General features: G+C 40.7%; 1 protein-coding gene across 30 annotated transcripts in view; it reads left to right on the top strand.

The window, feature by feature from the left end:
* Positions 1-17,219, top strand: part of TRPM3 (transient receptor potential cation channel subfamily M member 3) — an 862,465-nt gene that overhangs the window by 660,338 nt on the left and 184,908 nt on the right. For 14 of the 30 annotated variants that reach the window (XM_072762536.1, XM_072762476.1, XM_072762449.1 and 11 more), the window contains exon 7: positions 6,883-6,957. The exons of the other annotated variants lie outside the window; for them this stretch is intronic. In XM_072762536.1, the coding sequence (XP_072618637.1) occupies positions 6,883-6,957 (75 nt within the window). The remainder of the gene's footprint in view (positions 1-6,882; positions 6,958-17,219) is intronic. 30 annotated transcript variants of the gene reach the window in all.

The raw sequence follows: 17,219 nt of genomic DNA, 5'->3' as shown, positions 1-17,219 counted from the left end.
CTGTTGCTGTAACAATGACTTAAAACAATGGATGCCTAAATGAGACAGGAGTTTATTCCTTATGTATCTGTTATTCTGAACAGGAGTCTAGATTTAATGTAGAGGTCTCCCAGTATTGAGGACTCAGATTCCTTCTTTCATTCGCTCTTCCCATCCCTGTCGTCCTGGTCCATGGGAGCTTGCCATCACATCTACTTTCTAGCCGGAAAGAATCAGGAAAAAGGAGCAAGGGAAAGTCATGCCCTTCTGCCCTTTGAAGTCACAATAAGAAAGTCATACACACCATTTGGCTTCCGTCACACATGCCAATATTTGGTCACATGTTCACACCTAGCTAAAAGGGGATTTGAAAATGTAGTCTTAATCCTGGGCGCATACATCAGGAGCTAAAATCCTTTCACACCTATGAAGAAAGGGAAAAATTAATTATCAGGGTACAGCTAGCAGTTTTTGCCATATCTTTTCAGCTTAGCTTTTCAGATTGTTGTTAAGGAATGGCTGATTTGTCACATGAGGTAAAACGTATCTGCCATTCATAAATAAGACATGCCTGTCATGGTTCCAATATGTTCACTGGGGAGCCTAGTCTACAAACAACTCCTATAGTGCATGCTTCATACCATGTTCTTTCACTCTCTACCTGGAAGTCCTTTTGGGATCGGTAGTTGGAGAAGTCTTGCACTGGCTCTGGAAATTGCAATTTCCACTTGAAACTGGATTGAGACAAGATGCCTAAAATTATAGAGATTATTTTAGATCATTCTGGTTTAGTTAACTTCTTAAGTTAGCTAACTCAAACAGATCCCATAGGCCTCCAAGTAATTGCATACACTGTGCTAATGCATAATGCATGTGCATTCCATAATGGATCCTTAGTGGAGTCACTTATTTTTTGCACATCATTTGGTAACATATTAAATCCCAAAATATTAAAAATATATAGGAAAGATTCCATGTTTCCATGACACTGTACTCTTGATACAAATGTTTCAAAGATAAATCCTGGAAAATAATTCTTATATGACCTACACATGATTGTAATCTTGGTAATAGGCAGGAGGATGGAGATTGGTCAGCCTCTCAAACCGTAAGTCACAAAAGGACTTCAGCCCTGTTGAGAGAAAAGGACTAAGGAGCTGTCTTAGGGATTAAGAACATCCCCCCCACACTCTGTTGAGGAAACACTTGAGGAGACCTAATGAACAGATGAGTTTCTCAAGGATTGAAATCCTTCTTATGCCAATTATCCAATATGACATTTTTACATTTTAATAACCCTGAAGTAATGACTAATAATTTGGCAAGATACAGCTGAAGGGCTCTTAAAATGTTTCGAATGTCAGTAAATATAGAATTGAGAGTTTTTGCTGATACTGAAAGTTATAAAAAAAATTCATGAATCTTCTTGTAATAAATGGTGAATTGGGTCTTCTTTGGACTGAGATACCCATGTCCTTGTTTATCCAACCCTAGTTAGTTTTTCGTTTGATTTTAGCTCGTATTATTCAATAAAATCCCAAAGGCAGAGCTGTAGACAGTTGGAATTTACTTTCTATCTTGCTAAATGAATAGAAGTAGGAGGATCTAATGCCTTACAGATTTAGTGAAACCATAGGCAAGTGCTTTGAAAACAAACCTCACCTTTCCTCTCTGAATACTACATATGTGGAACTGCTATGTTTCTGCCAGGCCTAGTATCTTTTCCCTTCTTCTTTTAATAATACCAAACTCAGAGCTACAGTGACATTCACACAAACTGAGTTGCTGTAGGAAACAAATTCAAAGCTTAGAAACCCCGTTAGCAAATACTGACTCAAAAAACAAATGATAAAATAAAGCAAATAATTGCAATCATTATAGAGGGCTAATTTCCATAGTAAAGAATATCCACAAATCCAAAAAAAAAAATTCTGTAACAAAATGGGCAAAATACATCAACAGGAAGATCACAGAGAAGAAAGTACAAATTTCCTTATTCAAAATTAAGGAAATGAAAATTAAGACAGTGAAATGTTTTCAGCCTATCAGTTGGCAAAAAACAAAGTTTACGGATATCACTGTCAATAAATATATATAAAAATATGCATTATTTTGTGTGCAAATATGGGCAACCTTATTTGGAAGACAATTTGGCTACCCCTATTAAATTTTATTATTTTTTCACCCCTATTAAATTTTAAATGTGCACACTCTTTGGCCATATATTTTTACATCTAAGAATTTATGCTATTCATATTTACTACAGTAATGTTTACAAAGATTCATGAGTAAGTGACTGACTAAATTATATGTAAACATATAGTGAAATACTCTGAAGTTATTATGAATAATGCATTAGATTGGTTTGGGCTCATATGGAAAGATATCTAAGGGTATTTTTTTCCTAAGTTAAAAAGATTGTGGTAAGCCAGTACAGCTGTGTGTTTATGATTAAATTTATGTTTATAAAAATTTGAAAAAATATACATATATGCTTATAAAATATCTGAAAGGACACACATGAATAATTAATAGTCACAGCTTATAGGGAATGAAACCTGAGGTAGAGGAGGTATGATGAGAGCTGATGTGTTCCACTTCTACCTTTTAAATACTTCTTAATGTTGGTGTTTTAGTAGTGGAAGGGAGGAAAGAAGGAAGGGAAGGGAAGGGAAGGGAAGGGAAGGGAAGGGAAGGGAAGGGAAGGGAAGGGAAGGGAAGGAGAGGGAAAGGAAGAGAAGAGAGGAGAAAGAGGGGAGGGGAAGGGTGGGGGAAGGGCAGGAGAGGAGAGGAGTGGAGAGAAAAGAAGGAAAAAGGGAGGGAAGGAGAGAGGGAGGAGTTGAGGAAAGGAAGCAAGAAAGGATAAAAGGACAGGGGGAGAGAAAGAGGGAGGAAGACAACCTTTGGCAATAGCCTATCCATGTAATGTATGAGTTTAGAACTTTCCTCCCTCAAGTGTGTGCATATCATTCTTGACCTTGGGTAAGGAGCCAGTACCGCCATGTGTTCCCTTGCTCACTCAACCTGCTGGGGATCCTCTGTTTCATCTAAGACAAGAGGAAAGAGTTCAGTCAGGAAACCTAAGGGAAGAGGCTGATTAAAGACACAACATAGAAAATAATATTGTCCAATCACACATAAAGGATGTGTATAAAAATTATGAGACTGGAGCACCTGGCTGGCTTAGTCAATTAAGCATCTGCCTTTGGCTCAGGTCATGATCCCCACATTGGGCTCCCTTTTCAGGAGGGAGTCTACTTCTCTCTCTCCCTCTGCCTCTCTCTCTCTCTCTCCTCTCTCTCTCTCTCTCTCTCTCTCTCTCTCTCGTTGTCTAATAAATCTTTTAAAAAATATATGAGACTAATGTAACAGATCTGATGCTTACACTTGATAGTAGTTGAAACCAGAAGCAAAATTATCTTCCCTATTGGGACTTAGTGAATGACAAACAGCCCAAGTTTATTCCCAATCCTTAACCATAACCAGACATCCTGGTATAATGGGGCTCTTGAAAATTTCCTGATTTTATGTATTTACTGTGAGTACAGTTCAGTAGAGCTGTAATTGTTCATTTCCCCTTCATTATGCTCCTGGCCACCCCAAAGTCCAGCTCCCCTCTCCCAGAGTCCTCCTCCCTGAGATGGGGCTGGGTCACACAATAGCTCATTCAACAGCTGATTCATGTTGGATATTGTCTGTGGTGCTAACTGTGGAAAAGTGGCTCCCGCTGCACTTTTTATTCCATTCTCCCTTTAAGATGCTTCATATGGAGCCAAAACACAGGCTTAAAGTTCTTCAGCTTTTCAAAATGTAGCAAAATGAGAATTCCAAATATCTGTCACTTACAATAAATAATGGTTGCTCTGTCTGTTATATTTCCCCTTGACAGTATTTCTATGGCTCTACCAGTATTGGCTTGTGTGCCTATAGTATACAAAGCACTGCAGGGTTTGCAAGATAAATAAAGCATAGTTGTGTGCTCAGAGAACTTAGAGTTTTACAAATAAGTTAACAACAACTAGTGTTTAATTGAGTGCTATTCTAAACACTTTGCAAGAAATCATGATTTACTCCTTCTGACAACCCTATGAAGTGAGTACTGTTTATTATCCCCACCAACAAAAAAGAAAACTGAGGTCAAGTGATGGCCCCAACGTCAGCCTGGTAATAAGAGGCTGACCCGAAAAGTCTGCCTGCGTCAGAGCCCCCACCACTGGGCTGTTTCAGCTCAGGATACAAAGAGCAGCATTATACTAAGCAGCAAGTGTTAAGTGCCCTTTAATGACATAAAATACAAGAGAAATTCATACAAAGAGTATTCCTGGGTGGAATGGTCAAGGGGCTATGTGGCAGAGGTGTTTTAGGTAAGATTTTGATGCGTGGAATGTGAGCAATGGATCGCGAGCCCTGTAGATAAAAGCTTTCAACATCTAGAAACAGTGCATAGCATGCAGTCTAACTGAATTTGCTTTACTTTCATTAAATTTTATATCCTATCTAGTTGCATTATTTTAGCTGCAAATATAAATAAGGTCTATGTGTGAACTGGGGTTAGATTTTTAGGAAACACAAACATCAGAATCATAAGGAAAAGATAATATATGTTTCATTGTCTCCTTTTTCTAGACACTCCTTGACAGGGATATGAAGGTAAACTATAGAATAATATATGAGAGCTGGGGCACTATTCTATAGAAAGAGATGTACAGATGGGGCAGGTGCAAAGCTACTCATGCTCATGGGATTCTGTATAACCATATATACATACTATTATCATATATATAAGTATATATATATTTTTTCACCTAGTTCATTGCCTTCACTTTCCAGATAAGAAAACCCCCTTAGAGAAAGTCACATGCCCTACCTCTTTCATACTCTGCATTAGGGCACGGATCTTAGCTGAGCTCAAAACACCACACTCCCAGTCTGCTGCTCAGCATAGTCGCTGCGTTAGTTCGAGAGGTACTTTTCTTACTCTATTTAACACAACACCAGAAGAATTCAAATAAAGAAAGGTTCTCCATGTACCTCAACAAGGAATGAAAGCAGAGTACTTAGGGCATTAGCCTCATTGGATGCAAAATCATTGGCCCTTTATTTCCCCATTGTCCCCCTCAAGACCACTTTTTTCCACTGTTCCCAGAAGGGTAATCAAAGAAATAATGAGACATTTGGGGTCACAGTTGACAGACGCCAGAGGTCTAGACATTTCTGTTGTCAACCATGCACATATCTTCAACAAATCTAGTTAATCTTCACTAAAATGTCATTTCAACTTTTATTCATTAGGGTTTGGTAACTAGAAGGAAAAGAGAAACAAACTGAAAATACCAGTGTGCCATTCGCTCTGCAGGGAAGGCACAGCTAAGCCAGTTTTGTGCTTGGTTCAATAAACAAATGCTTGTGCTAAATTTCCAGGAGGGTTTGTGTTGTTGTCTATTTGGAGCTTTGTTCATAGTATTTAGCAAGCAGTCTAATTGTTGTACATGGTGGTAGAGAGGCCTGGGGAGGTGTATGCTCCCAAGCTGAATTTATGTTCTCAGGAATATGCTAATTGGTAACTTTCTGGAAAATACACAGTAGTTACTCTTGGCTTATTATTTTACAAACTATTAAGAATCCAGAGGAACTCTTACATTTTGTGCTTCGAGGGATATTGCTTTGTGCTTTCCCTAGGGAGAACATTCTTATGACAAGGCAGCTTTGCCAGGCTGTGGGCACTGAGGAATCACCAAGTAATATTCCATAAGAGTGGATAAGCCCCTACCATGTCTCTCACCGACCAGCCACCCCCTGCCCTACCACCGCCCCCAGTTGAGGCTGTTCTAGAAGTCTGGTTTGAGGATCTGGAGGCGCCTGTAAATGTTATTTCTAGGAAAGGAACCAAGAGAGGCAGAAGCAGAACCGTTTGTGGGATTCTCTCCTGAGGCCTAGACTTGAAATAAGATACTGAATCATCTCAACCCAAGCTAGCTTCTTTGGTAAATTACAAATCCAGAGTCATAAAATTACAATTAAATTTACTTCACAGTTTGGGATAGTATAGCCAAATTAGTAAGAAAACCTATGATAATGAAATAGATTTGGTGGCTTTTTCTGTAGTTAAATAGATACATACATATATACGTAGAAGGAAGGAAGGGGTAGATCTATGATATGGATAGATTATATATATATATATATATATATATATATATATATATATATAGCTATATCTGCCTAATTAGTCATTTTCTTGGCAATGAGAGAAAGAAGAGAGGGTAATGAGGGAATCTTTTCAGTAAATAATATGCATGTTGAATGACACGTTGGCATTGATTTCAATTCCTCTATAAAGAGAAAAGAAATTAAATACATTAGCCAAGGGGATAAAAAAAAATAATCCTTTTAGGTCAAAAGTAAGCCAATCACCTGAGAACAGGACACATATCTCAAAAAAACAGAAAAGTGTTTTTAAAAGGAGAGAGGAGACAATCTAGTTCTTGCTCAGTCTTGGAAAACACAGAATCAAATTCATAATCATTGTTGCAATCACTATAACAACAGCTAGTATTTCTTGAGGATTTACTAAGGGCTCAGCGTCTTGACAAGTCCTCAACGTGCACTGCCTCATTTAACCCTTTGACCACCAGAGCAGTTACCTAGGCTAAGATAGAATAATGAGGGATGCTTCCTCCAGCAAAGGGGATGCTGATTTGAAGGACCCAAACAAGTGAAGGAGCAATGCAACCAGGCATGGCTGGTACAGAAGGCTGTTTGATGCTTTGCTAAAGTCTGAATGTGCAAATTAAATTACCATCACAAGTACAAATTTATAAATTGGGTGAGTCCGTCTGCTTTAATAAAATGTATATTCAACCATTGGGTTGTAGAAATTTCAAAGATTTTATTTTTTGACAGGATGCCTGCCGTTTTTCTCTCTTGACTCCCGCTTGTTTTATTCATTTTGGGGTAGTTGCCAATTAGACCCAATTGGTAAGTATAATTAATAGACAACATGAATCTCCTCTTAAACCCCAACCAAGAAAATTAACCACAAAACCATTCATTTCCTTTAAAAATTGCTAACGCTATCTCTCCCTGTGACTGCTGTTTATCTCTTTCTAAGACTTCCAACCACATCTGAGATTAGTTACTCCCTATTTTTATCATCCTAAAGTCCCGCATAAGACAAGGAGGAGGGAGATAAGCATTTCTTGAGGCCCTGGTATGTCCAGGCACTATGCTAGGCATTCATATGTACTATCTCTTTTAATACTCACAGAAACACTTCAAGGTAGGGATTATTATCTTCCTTTTTTTTCTATAGTTGAGGAAACAGTGTTTCAGAGTAATTAAGCCCTTGTTATAAATCCAGTTAGTGGCACAGCATGGCTGAAACCAGGCTGACGTGATTCCAAAACCCTTGCTCTTTTCATCCCACATAAGGAAGCATTATTTCATTCAAAAAGGCACTCCCCTAAAATCTTGTTAAACCCAAATTGGAGAGTCTGGGCATCATTACTTTATTCAACAACTATTTGAACACAAATTCCATGTCACACATGGGTTGAACATTGGTTCAATTGAAACTCACCAGCTGCAGAACTTTGGGCAGAAGACAGTGGTTAGTGGCAAGATGGTGGAGGAATTCACAGGAGCAACCATGAGGAAGAAATAGGGCAGAGTGATGGTCCAGGGTGTGGTGGGTGAAGATAAACAGAGAAGCTCCTGATCATGTACCCATGGCTACAGTCTTTCTTCATGTGACTTGTGGACTTCCCTTTGTCATCCTATGCCTGAGAATATATGAAGGAGGCTGGGAAGGCAAAGGGACGTTCAATTGTCATCACTGGCATCTTTTTTGATCATTGAATCATCTTCAAATGCATTGGGGTAACCATGACATGAAAATTTCATCATTGAGCCCATAACTGTTCCATGAGATCAATAACAGTGCCGAGTTAAGGATCATAGCAGAACTTCATCCAGGGAGACCTGGAAGTATGAATTTATACTCCCACAGACTGACAGCCCTAGGTTCAAACCACATGACTTGAAAAGGATGTTTAACTTCCTCTGGGCAGGTTGTATGTGTATCAGGGACATTTCATTGCTTTCGGTGGATGCTCTCACCTGTTCCCCCCAATCATTCAGACTTTTTACTACCTGTAGACTGAACCAATCAAGTAAAAGACTATCCAAAATACAAATACAATACATGATCAGTTAACTTTGGGACTCTGATGCCCTGCCATTTTTTAGATGCTCTCAGTGGAACATGTTATTTGAAGTTTTCTCTGCCTTTTAAAGAATTTTCCCCCTGAAAGAATAGGTTGTGTGAAGAAGACAATGCAGTGTAAACATCTGCCCTCTCTTCATCTTTTGAAATGGTCTGATGCAAGTTGGCTGTTACCAAAATGTTTGTCATGCTTGGCACTAAAAAGTCACTTTGTCAAGCAAGACAATAATGGAGACAAAAGAATAATGTTGGGGGAGTAGAACTAATGTTAGTGAAACCTGTTTCTGGGTATCTTCCTATCTTGTCTATCTGAGTCATTTTCCTTTTCAAGTTAGGAGTGCTTTCCTAAAAGAGAAATGCCTTAGAAATGCATTATGTATTAGAATGACTTATTTGGGGACAGGGACAGTACTTGTAAACAAATGAGTTAACCTGGGGAGCTGTCCACCATTCTGATAAGATTTCTTAGGTTCTCTTACATTCAAGGAAGAATGCTAAAATCTCTTTTCAGATTAGAAAGACTGAGGTTCCAAACATTTGGCCTTTTGGTCTCAATGTCAGCAAAATCTGCTGGTTTTGGTCAGATCTGATAGATTACTCTCATGATAACATAGACCTTCTTAATGCAACCCAACCTCTTCCTACTTTCACTGCTAAAAGCAAAGTCTTTCCATATCTTTTCATCTGTTGTTTTTCTATTTTCTCCTTCTTCCATAATGTATGCGGACCTTATGTTCCTCCCATTCCAAGCTACTTGCAATTTCCCATCAATGATATAATGACATACTTTGTCAGATGTGTTTTCCTCCTGTTTTGACATTTGCTGAAATTCCAACCTCTTTCAACTCTATTTATTGACAGAAACCTACATTCTGAGCCTCAGCTTGAAAATCTTCTCTCCTGTGAAATCTTATCATGATACACACACACACAAACACACACACACACAAACACACACACACACACACACACACACACATACGCAGTGATTCTTGTAGGCTCAATTATTCACCACGTAACTCGTATTGCCACTGCGCCCTGTGTAAGCCTCTGTCGCAGCGCTGCCCCTTTGGGCAGACTGGTTATCTGTCCACCTGCCTGCCCCTCCGTCACCTGTAGATTGTGAGCTCCTTGTGAGCAGATCCTGAGTTTTACTTATTTTTGTCATCCGGCAAACGTAGCACAGTGCCTGGTACATACAGGTAGGTGCTCAATAAATATTAATTGTAAACATCGATACATGTTTTTCTGGCCTTATTTTTAACTCTGGTATCCAGTCTGACATAAAAATTTAATAGAGGAGCTTAGATGTTAAAAGCTACAAAGGAAGGACACATAATAAAGCAATAACACATAGACTTAGGGAAGATAAATGAATAGGAACGAGTACAGGCAAAGACCATCACGAATACTTCCGACTGTCATGGGCATGAAAACATTTATTCTGGAAATTTGACTGTGCTCCTGTGGCATCGTGATTCTTGTTAAATCATTTCCACCTTATGAACTTAGAGGGTCTAGGGATGTGTATTTTTTTGCAGCAGTCAATGTCATCGTGGCTTCGTTATTTCCATTTACACAGAAAAAGAAATAAGTATTGATTTTCCCCCACTTATTTAAAGTGATAATTACCCATGGATGTTTTTCAGTCTAGATTAGGATCAACCATTCAGTAGAAGTGCATAGCTAACTTTAGAAAGTTAGGCAAACATAAAATAAATGGCAGGACGTGTGCTTTCTGCATATTTTCTGCTATAATCAACAATTTTACAGTGTGATATATTTAAAGAGGATAAGGTATCTCATTCTCTAGGGGTCTAAAAGAAAAGTGGGCTGAGATTTTAATTTGCCTGTTAGGCCAGGGAATTTGTCATAGGACCCTTTGCACCCCTTCCTAGAATTTAAAATAATATGCCTATCCCTTCAAATACTATTTGGATCCTTTCAAATATTTGAAACTGATCGCTATGAGAGTGAAGTGTATTTCATATAGGCTTGAAAAGTGACCAGAAATAGTGCCCCCAAGGCATCAGTAATAAAATTGTCATAGATTTTAACAGAATACAAATCTTTTAACCTTGAACCTTCAGCTAAAGATACTAACCCCTAAGCAGAAAAAAAGAAAAAAAAGAAAAGAAAAGAAAAAAGAGGGAAATAGAGATGTTATGCCCTGATAACAGCCAAATAGGCAAACGGTTGATTTTTTTTTTTTCTTTTTTGGGCATCTGGAGCTGAAACAAACAAGCAGCTCTTCCCCTCACTGAACAGGCTGTCCCTGTTCCATGAGGAGGCCAGATTCTAAAAGCTGCATGGAGTTCCACAGGCCACAGCCCCATAGGCAAACACTGAAGTCTTAAATCTCAGGAAGAGGAGGAATCAACAGTTCTTGTTGGCTAATGAGCCTTGGCGTCTTGGCGTCCACATAGGGTTCTGTGGGCAATTCCTGCTGGAGCAAGGGAGGAGAAAAAAATAAAAACAACAGGTGCGCCTTTGCTAAAACAGGAGAATGAGGACTGGAGAGTCAGCTTTTCTGGTCATCAAACAAATCTGAGCTGAACCTTTCCTCATTAACAGCATTGCTTCCACCCAGAGGGAGAACACAGGAAGTGAGAACCGACACGGGTGCACATCAGAATTTATTAGGAAATCGTGGGGGAGATTCTGAAAGAGACAATTAAGCATAGTGCCCACATCAGGAGTTTGGGGAGAGGTAGAAATTTCTCACCCTTTCTGTTCCTAGATTTGGTTTGCATGGCATGCATGGAACAGGATTTATTTTGTTCTGTGGACTTGTTTCCATTATTCAAGTAATAAGGACTGTTGTAGTGGATATGAATTATGGCTCATAAACTTAAGTATATAAGAAATGTTACATAATAAAAAATTTCCTTGGGGCGCCTGGGTGGCTCAGTGGTTGAGCATCTGCCTTTGGCTCTGGTCATGATCCTGGAGTCCTGGGAACGAGTCCCACATCAGGCTCCCTGCATGGAGCCTGCTTCTCCCTCTGCCTGTGTCTCTGCCTCTCTCTCTGTCTCTCGTGAATAAATAAATAAAATCTTTAAAAATAAAACAAATAGATCCAATTCCAAGCCTCCGTTCCATCTAGTTTTGGGAAATTCAGTCTCAGTCTTTATTAGGTCTCTCTTCCCTCCCTCTGTCCCCCTTCTCATCCCTCCCCTTCTCCCTGCTCCATTCCTGTCTTCTCCTTCTCTCCCTTCCTGCCTGTTCTCACTCTCTCTCAACCTTGTAGCATCCCTGGGAAATTAGGAAGGGGCCTCTTCCCCTCAGCCAAGGTTGCCATTGCTGCCATAACTGCCCAAGCCTGCACATTCCCTCCCAGGCCAGGCAGAAGGCTCTGGAACTCCAGTGCTGAGCAGAGCCCCAGGGTGCACTTCAGGGCAGTCCCTCTCAGGCCAGATGTCCATGCTCATCCCACTCTCCTGGAGTTTTCATTTGGGTGGAAGGAAACAGGAAAAAAATAAGTAAAATATGTAGTGTACTGCATAGTGATAAATGTTAGGGAGAGAAGTAAGGCAAAGAAGCCAAAAAGGCAGGGAGGGGGGCAGTGTGCAGTGCAAGGAAGGCGCTATAATTTTAAACAGAGTGGTGGAGAAGGCCTCATTGAAAGGAAGCATTTGAGTGATGAAACAAGTTAGGGAACACCTTGGGGAAGACTTTCTGGCACAGCCGTGAAAAGGCACTGAGGCAGGAATGTGGGTGACATGACTGGAGAACATCAGGAGGCCTGTGTGGCCATGTGGAAGGAACAGGGAGGAGAGTTGCAAGAAAGGAGTCCAGGGAAGGATCAAGGGCCAGATCCAGTGAGGAGGGTAAGAACTTCGACTTCTGCATTCACCCTGGATGAAATAGTAGCTTGCAGTTTTGAGCAAAGGAGTGTTTCTTGTATGTTTCAACAGAATCACCTTACCTCCTGCGTTGAGTTGCCCACACAAGGAGCAGGTGTGAAAGCAGAAATACCAGTCAAGAGACCATGGCAATAATCCAGGCAAAACCTGGTGGTGCTTTGACAAGGGGTGGTAGCAGTTGAGGAGGTGAGAAGTCTATCATATAGGCTATAATTTGAAGGCAGAGCAGGCAAGATTTACCTTTAAATTAGACACAAGTTGTGAAAGGGAAAAGGTGAGGCCAGGATGACTCCAATTTTGGGGGTGCTGCCCAGCTAGAAAACTGTATTGCCATTTATTTGGATGAGGAAGAACCTTGGGATGGGAGTGGCAGATAGGAGACAGTATCAGGAGCTGACTCTGGGCATGGCCAATCCAAGATATCTCAAAGTGCATGTAGCAATGTCAAGAGGAGTACAATTGTGCCAGACTAAAGTTCAGTGGAGATATTCAGTCTGGAGATGTAACTATGGAAATAGTTGTCTGTGGGTAGCCAGTGTATGAAACCATGGGAGTGAGTGAGGTCATTGAGGGAGTGTGTGAAGAGAGGCGAAAAGGGGACAGCAGAGGACCAAGAATGATTCTTAAGACAGTTCTTCTACCAGAGGTCAGGGAGATGAGAAAGGACCAGCAAACACGAAGAAGGAACAGCTAGCGAGCTAAGGAGAGAGAGCTATCTGGAAGCCAAATGAAGAACATATTTTCCAAGAGGAAGGAATGGCCAACTGCATCAAATGCTGTTGACAGGTCCAGTAAGAAGAAACCTAGGGGGATGCCTGGGTGGCTCAGCAGTTGAGTGACTCCCTTTGGCCCAGGGCATGATCCTGGGGTCCCAGGATCGAGTCCCACATTGGGCTTTCTGCATGGAGCCTGCTTCTCTCTCTGCCTCTCTCTCTCTCTGTGTGTCTCTCATGAATAAATAAATAAAATGTTTTTTAAAAAAAGAAGGAGAAGAAGAAGGAGAAGGAGAAGAAGAAGAAACCTAGGAACTGACCAACAGGGATATTGTGAGTCCCTTCTCCCTGTGTCATCTGCTCCTACTCCTCCCCATCAGAGACACTTGCCTTCACCACCTTCTCTTCAAGACACTAGTGAGCTTAGGTTTTTAACAAAAGCTCTTCAGTGAGTTCATCCTCAGGCCAGCAACACAAATTTTTCCAGAGAAACGACAGCTCAGTGGGCCTTTTTGGAGAAAAAAAACAAATGGAAAACAAATATGAATTAATTAGTAACTCAAAAATGATACTGCTGCACAGAAAAGATATTACTTACTTCTAGGCAAAGTACCGAGTAGAGAATACATTAAATATAGGTAAATAATATTCAGTGGTACAGTGAAACCCTGCTGAAATAGGATGAAGTGGGAAGCCATGCATTTTGAAATAGTTGGTTCTTGGGGCTGAATTGCAAGAAAAGCATGTATCTTCCAGTAAGGACAATGGTTTGTTTTTTTTTTTCTTAAGATTGTATTTCTTTATTCATGAGAGACAGAGAGAGAGAGAGAGAGAGAGAGGCAGAGACACAGGCAGAGGGAGAAGCAGGCTCTATGTGGGAAGCCTGACCTGGGACTCGATCCTGGGCCTCCAGGATCACACCCTGGGCTGCAGGCGGCACTAAATTGCTGTGCCACCGGGGCTGCCCGACAATGTTTTATCAACCATGTACAACTAAACTGATGTCACTGCTTGGCTTACACAATCAGCTTTCCAGCTTGGTTAGTTTCTCATTGATCTGAGACATACTCAGGCTTGGCAAACTAGCAGATGTTGCCTCATGGGAATCATTTTTATCACATTGGTTAGACCCAAAGGTTGGCAAACTACAGGCCATGGGTCAAATCCAGCATGCCATCTGTCTTTGTAAATAAAGCTTTATTGGAACATGGCTATGTCCATGCTCATTCTTTGGTGCACTGTCTATGGCTGCCTTCATGACATGGGGGCAGAGGGGAGGACTTACAACAGAGGCTGTCTGGCCTGTAGAGTGGAAAATACTTACTATCTGACCTTTTGCAGAAAAAGTTTGCTGACTCCTGGTTTAGACTTTAGAATAGACTACTGAAAATCTAGCATGAGTGTCTCAGTCCTACTCCATGGGCTCTTATCTTAAGTTACTATGAGGGACACACCTTAGATTTCACTTCTTTTCATAGTTGGAAGTCTCCTTTACTTATAGCTTAATGCTGGGGCAATGGTTCTCATAGTGTAGTCTGTGGACCAGCAGCAAATAGCATTACTTGGGAACCTGTTAGAAACGCACATTTTCAAGTCTCATTTTAGATCTACTTATTAAGAAGCTCAGGGTGGGGGGACGGGAGCTGAGGGTGTGCTTTAACTGCTCCCTAGGTGATTCTGATGCATGCTATGCTAAAAAGCCAGGCGCTAGAGCAGAAACTGATCAAGGAGAGCTAAGAACTTGAAATGGGCATTTCTACACACCTCCTCCTGGTGATAATTTTCAAGGCACAAACTAGTTCTTTGTACATTAGAATTAGTCCTTAGAGTGCCATTTTCTTGTATATAACATTAGGGTAGTGCCCTTTCTAGAATGATGGTATTAACACTTATTACTGCAAACGACTCTTGGTGGCAGAGTAGGAATAAGCCGAGTGGATCTTTCACACAAACATGACAGAGTAGGATAATGAGTGAGTGATTAAGGACCCAAAGACCATTGGATGCCCCTGGGCCATGACTGTCTGCTGACTCTTCATCATGGCATCCCAATGTGTTTAAGTGATAGAATGTAATGAGGCATTTATTTATAAGAGAGAAAAGTAGACGGGATTTATTTTCAGCACCATCAAGGATATGCTAGAATGAGAAAAACTTTAAATCGATATTTTCCCCCTACGGGATTTATGCAGGTGCTGCTGGATTGTAGATGCTATTTTCTTTTGCTTAATGATCTAATCCTTCCCTGGAGTTTCATCCCTCTGAGAACCTAACAGGAAGGAATATCTCTAATAATGAATAGCTGTGGTTTAGATGGAGCTGGAAACCTGATCACAGAGAATCAGAGAGGGGCAACAGTGGGTCTTGGCCTTATTAAGCAAGGAGGAGATGCAATAAAGGAACAGCAAGCAAACTCAGGCCCCTTTCTAAATATTGAGGCTGGTGTCCATGTTTAAAATCTTCCAGAAATAAGTTTGAGACGCTAAGACATGAGAAAGGTAGAGTGATCATATGTACTGGTTTGTCTAAGACCAGATAGTTCTGGCTTATACCTGTCAACCCTGAAAAACCTTGATGACCCCTTCACTTGGAAAAGCATCCTAGTATTTGTATGATAAATAGCATGGTCACTCCAAGTGGGAGACAACCCAGTGGAGTCCAGTAGAGTACAGTGTGCAGACTCTGCTTTTCCTAGCAGGCCCCTGTTTTAAACCCAATTCAGATATGCAATTAACTCTCTATGCCTCAGTTTACTTAACCATAAAATGGGGATAATGATATCTCTATCATAGGGTTGTTGAACAGACTGAGTAAACAAGTACGATCCGCCTGACTGCTGCCCAGTACCTCGTAGGTGCTCAACAACTGCTGTTTCCCATAAGAGAAAAAGAAACTGCCTTCAGCCAGTTGGCTGAGTGGGCTTCACTACATGAGATCACTTGGAGCAACCCAGAAATTCATAAGTGACCTTGTTTGGGCTCCATTTGTCACTAGGGTTTTTAACAGATTGTCACTGTTGTTTCCTTTTTTCTTTTGAGGAGCTGTAAAAAACATAAATACAAAACTGTCTTTCAGAGAAGGCCATATTTGTACTTGGGAAATAATTTCACATTCACAAGTTTGAACCAGAGGCTTGAGTTTGTTAGATGCTCTGCTGCAAAGTGAATGCCAGAAAGTGAAATACGAGTATTATAATTCATGTTTTGGAGCTCAAGAAAGCCCAATAAATTATACTTCACCCTTGATGGGACGAGACTGGAAGTGACAGAGAGTGTTGGGCCCCAGAGTCAGGCAGATGGAGATCAAAATATCATTTTTATTAATGGTGAAGTTGTTGGAAATAAAGACTTAGTGTGAGGGCCAAATGGGTTGGCCTACTCACTCCAGCCTCCAGACAGCCAACCAGAGAAGAAATTTGTATCTACAAAAGACATCTTTACTAACAGCCACTGACTGGCACTGATCCAAAGGAAGAAAGAAGCTAAATTCTCTTCAGTGGAAGTCTTTGAGTAGATTTACTCTATCTAACCAAGAAATATGGACAGACATTAGCGATCACTGATCACATTGCTCAGTTTTATATGTGGCGAAGAGTAAGGGAAGGGCAAGAGGCTAGATGTGCTCTACTAACAGACCTCCATCCACACAGAAACTTGAAACAGGGGAAAGAAGGCTCCTCGTGATGTTGTCATTCATTTCTAACTGAGCCTTTAGTCACAGTAAAGATTTGATTAGACTTGACACACTGTCTTTTAGAAAAGATGCCAGATAATCAAATAAAAATGTATCATTTCTCCCAATTGCTGGTCAGAAATTGGACTAAATACCATTACTAGATCCCAAATAGTCAGAACATTTGTCTCATATATGATAGGGCAGTCAGTTATTTTAAAAACCCTGGTGGTGAATGAAGGTCACTCCTAGCCCACAGCACCTTAGCTGCTGAATCATATCAAACATGTCGGAGGGAATTAGGTTTCCATTTCAGTCATGCAGTTCTCTACCCACTTCATCTGGAGGAAATAATAGCTTTCATGGCTATTGTTCCAGCAAAGGGAAGAATGTAAACCTTTGTTTACATCTTTGCCCGTCGATGGCCAGGACATGTTGTCACTCCAGCTGGGTCCAATTCTGAGAAACAATGAGGCCTCAATTTAAAAGTACAAGACAGCTGAACCGAAATTGGCTCTTTGAGTCACTAAGAATCTGGACTCATCCAGACCTAATCCATATGGACAAGTGAAATATGAGCACCAACCTGGGTGACTCAGCATCTTCTTCTCTAGGTCTCTGATTACTGCTGAGACCCATTGGTGAAGGCCTATGAAAGGCCAGCATGGAGCCACTTTTAAGCCATTTATGGCTATCATCTCTACTGTCAGCAGGACACATCACTAATATTGAGAGATGGCACTCAGTCCCTTAATGACCACCAAT

Source organism: Vulpes vulpes, chromosome 1 (assembly GCF_048418805.1).
Source record: "Vulpes vulpes isolate BD-2025 chromosome 1, VulVul3, whole genome shotgun sequence".
Lineage (NCBI taxonomy): Eukaryota > Metazoa > Chordata > Mammalia > Carnivora > Canidae > Vulpes > Vulpes vulpes.
The sequence above is the reverse complement of the archived record's forward strand: the minus strand, read 5'-3'. Positions and strand labels throughout refer to the sequence as shown.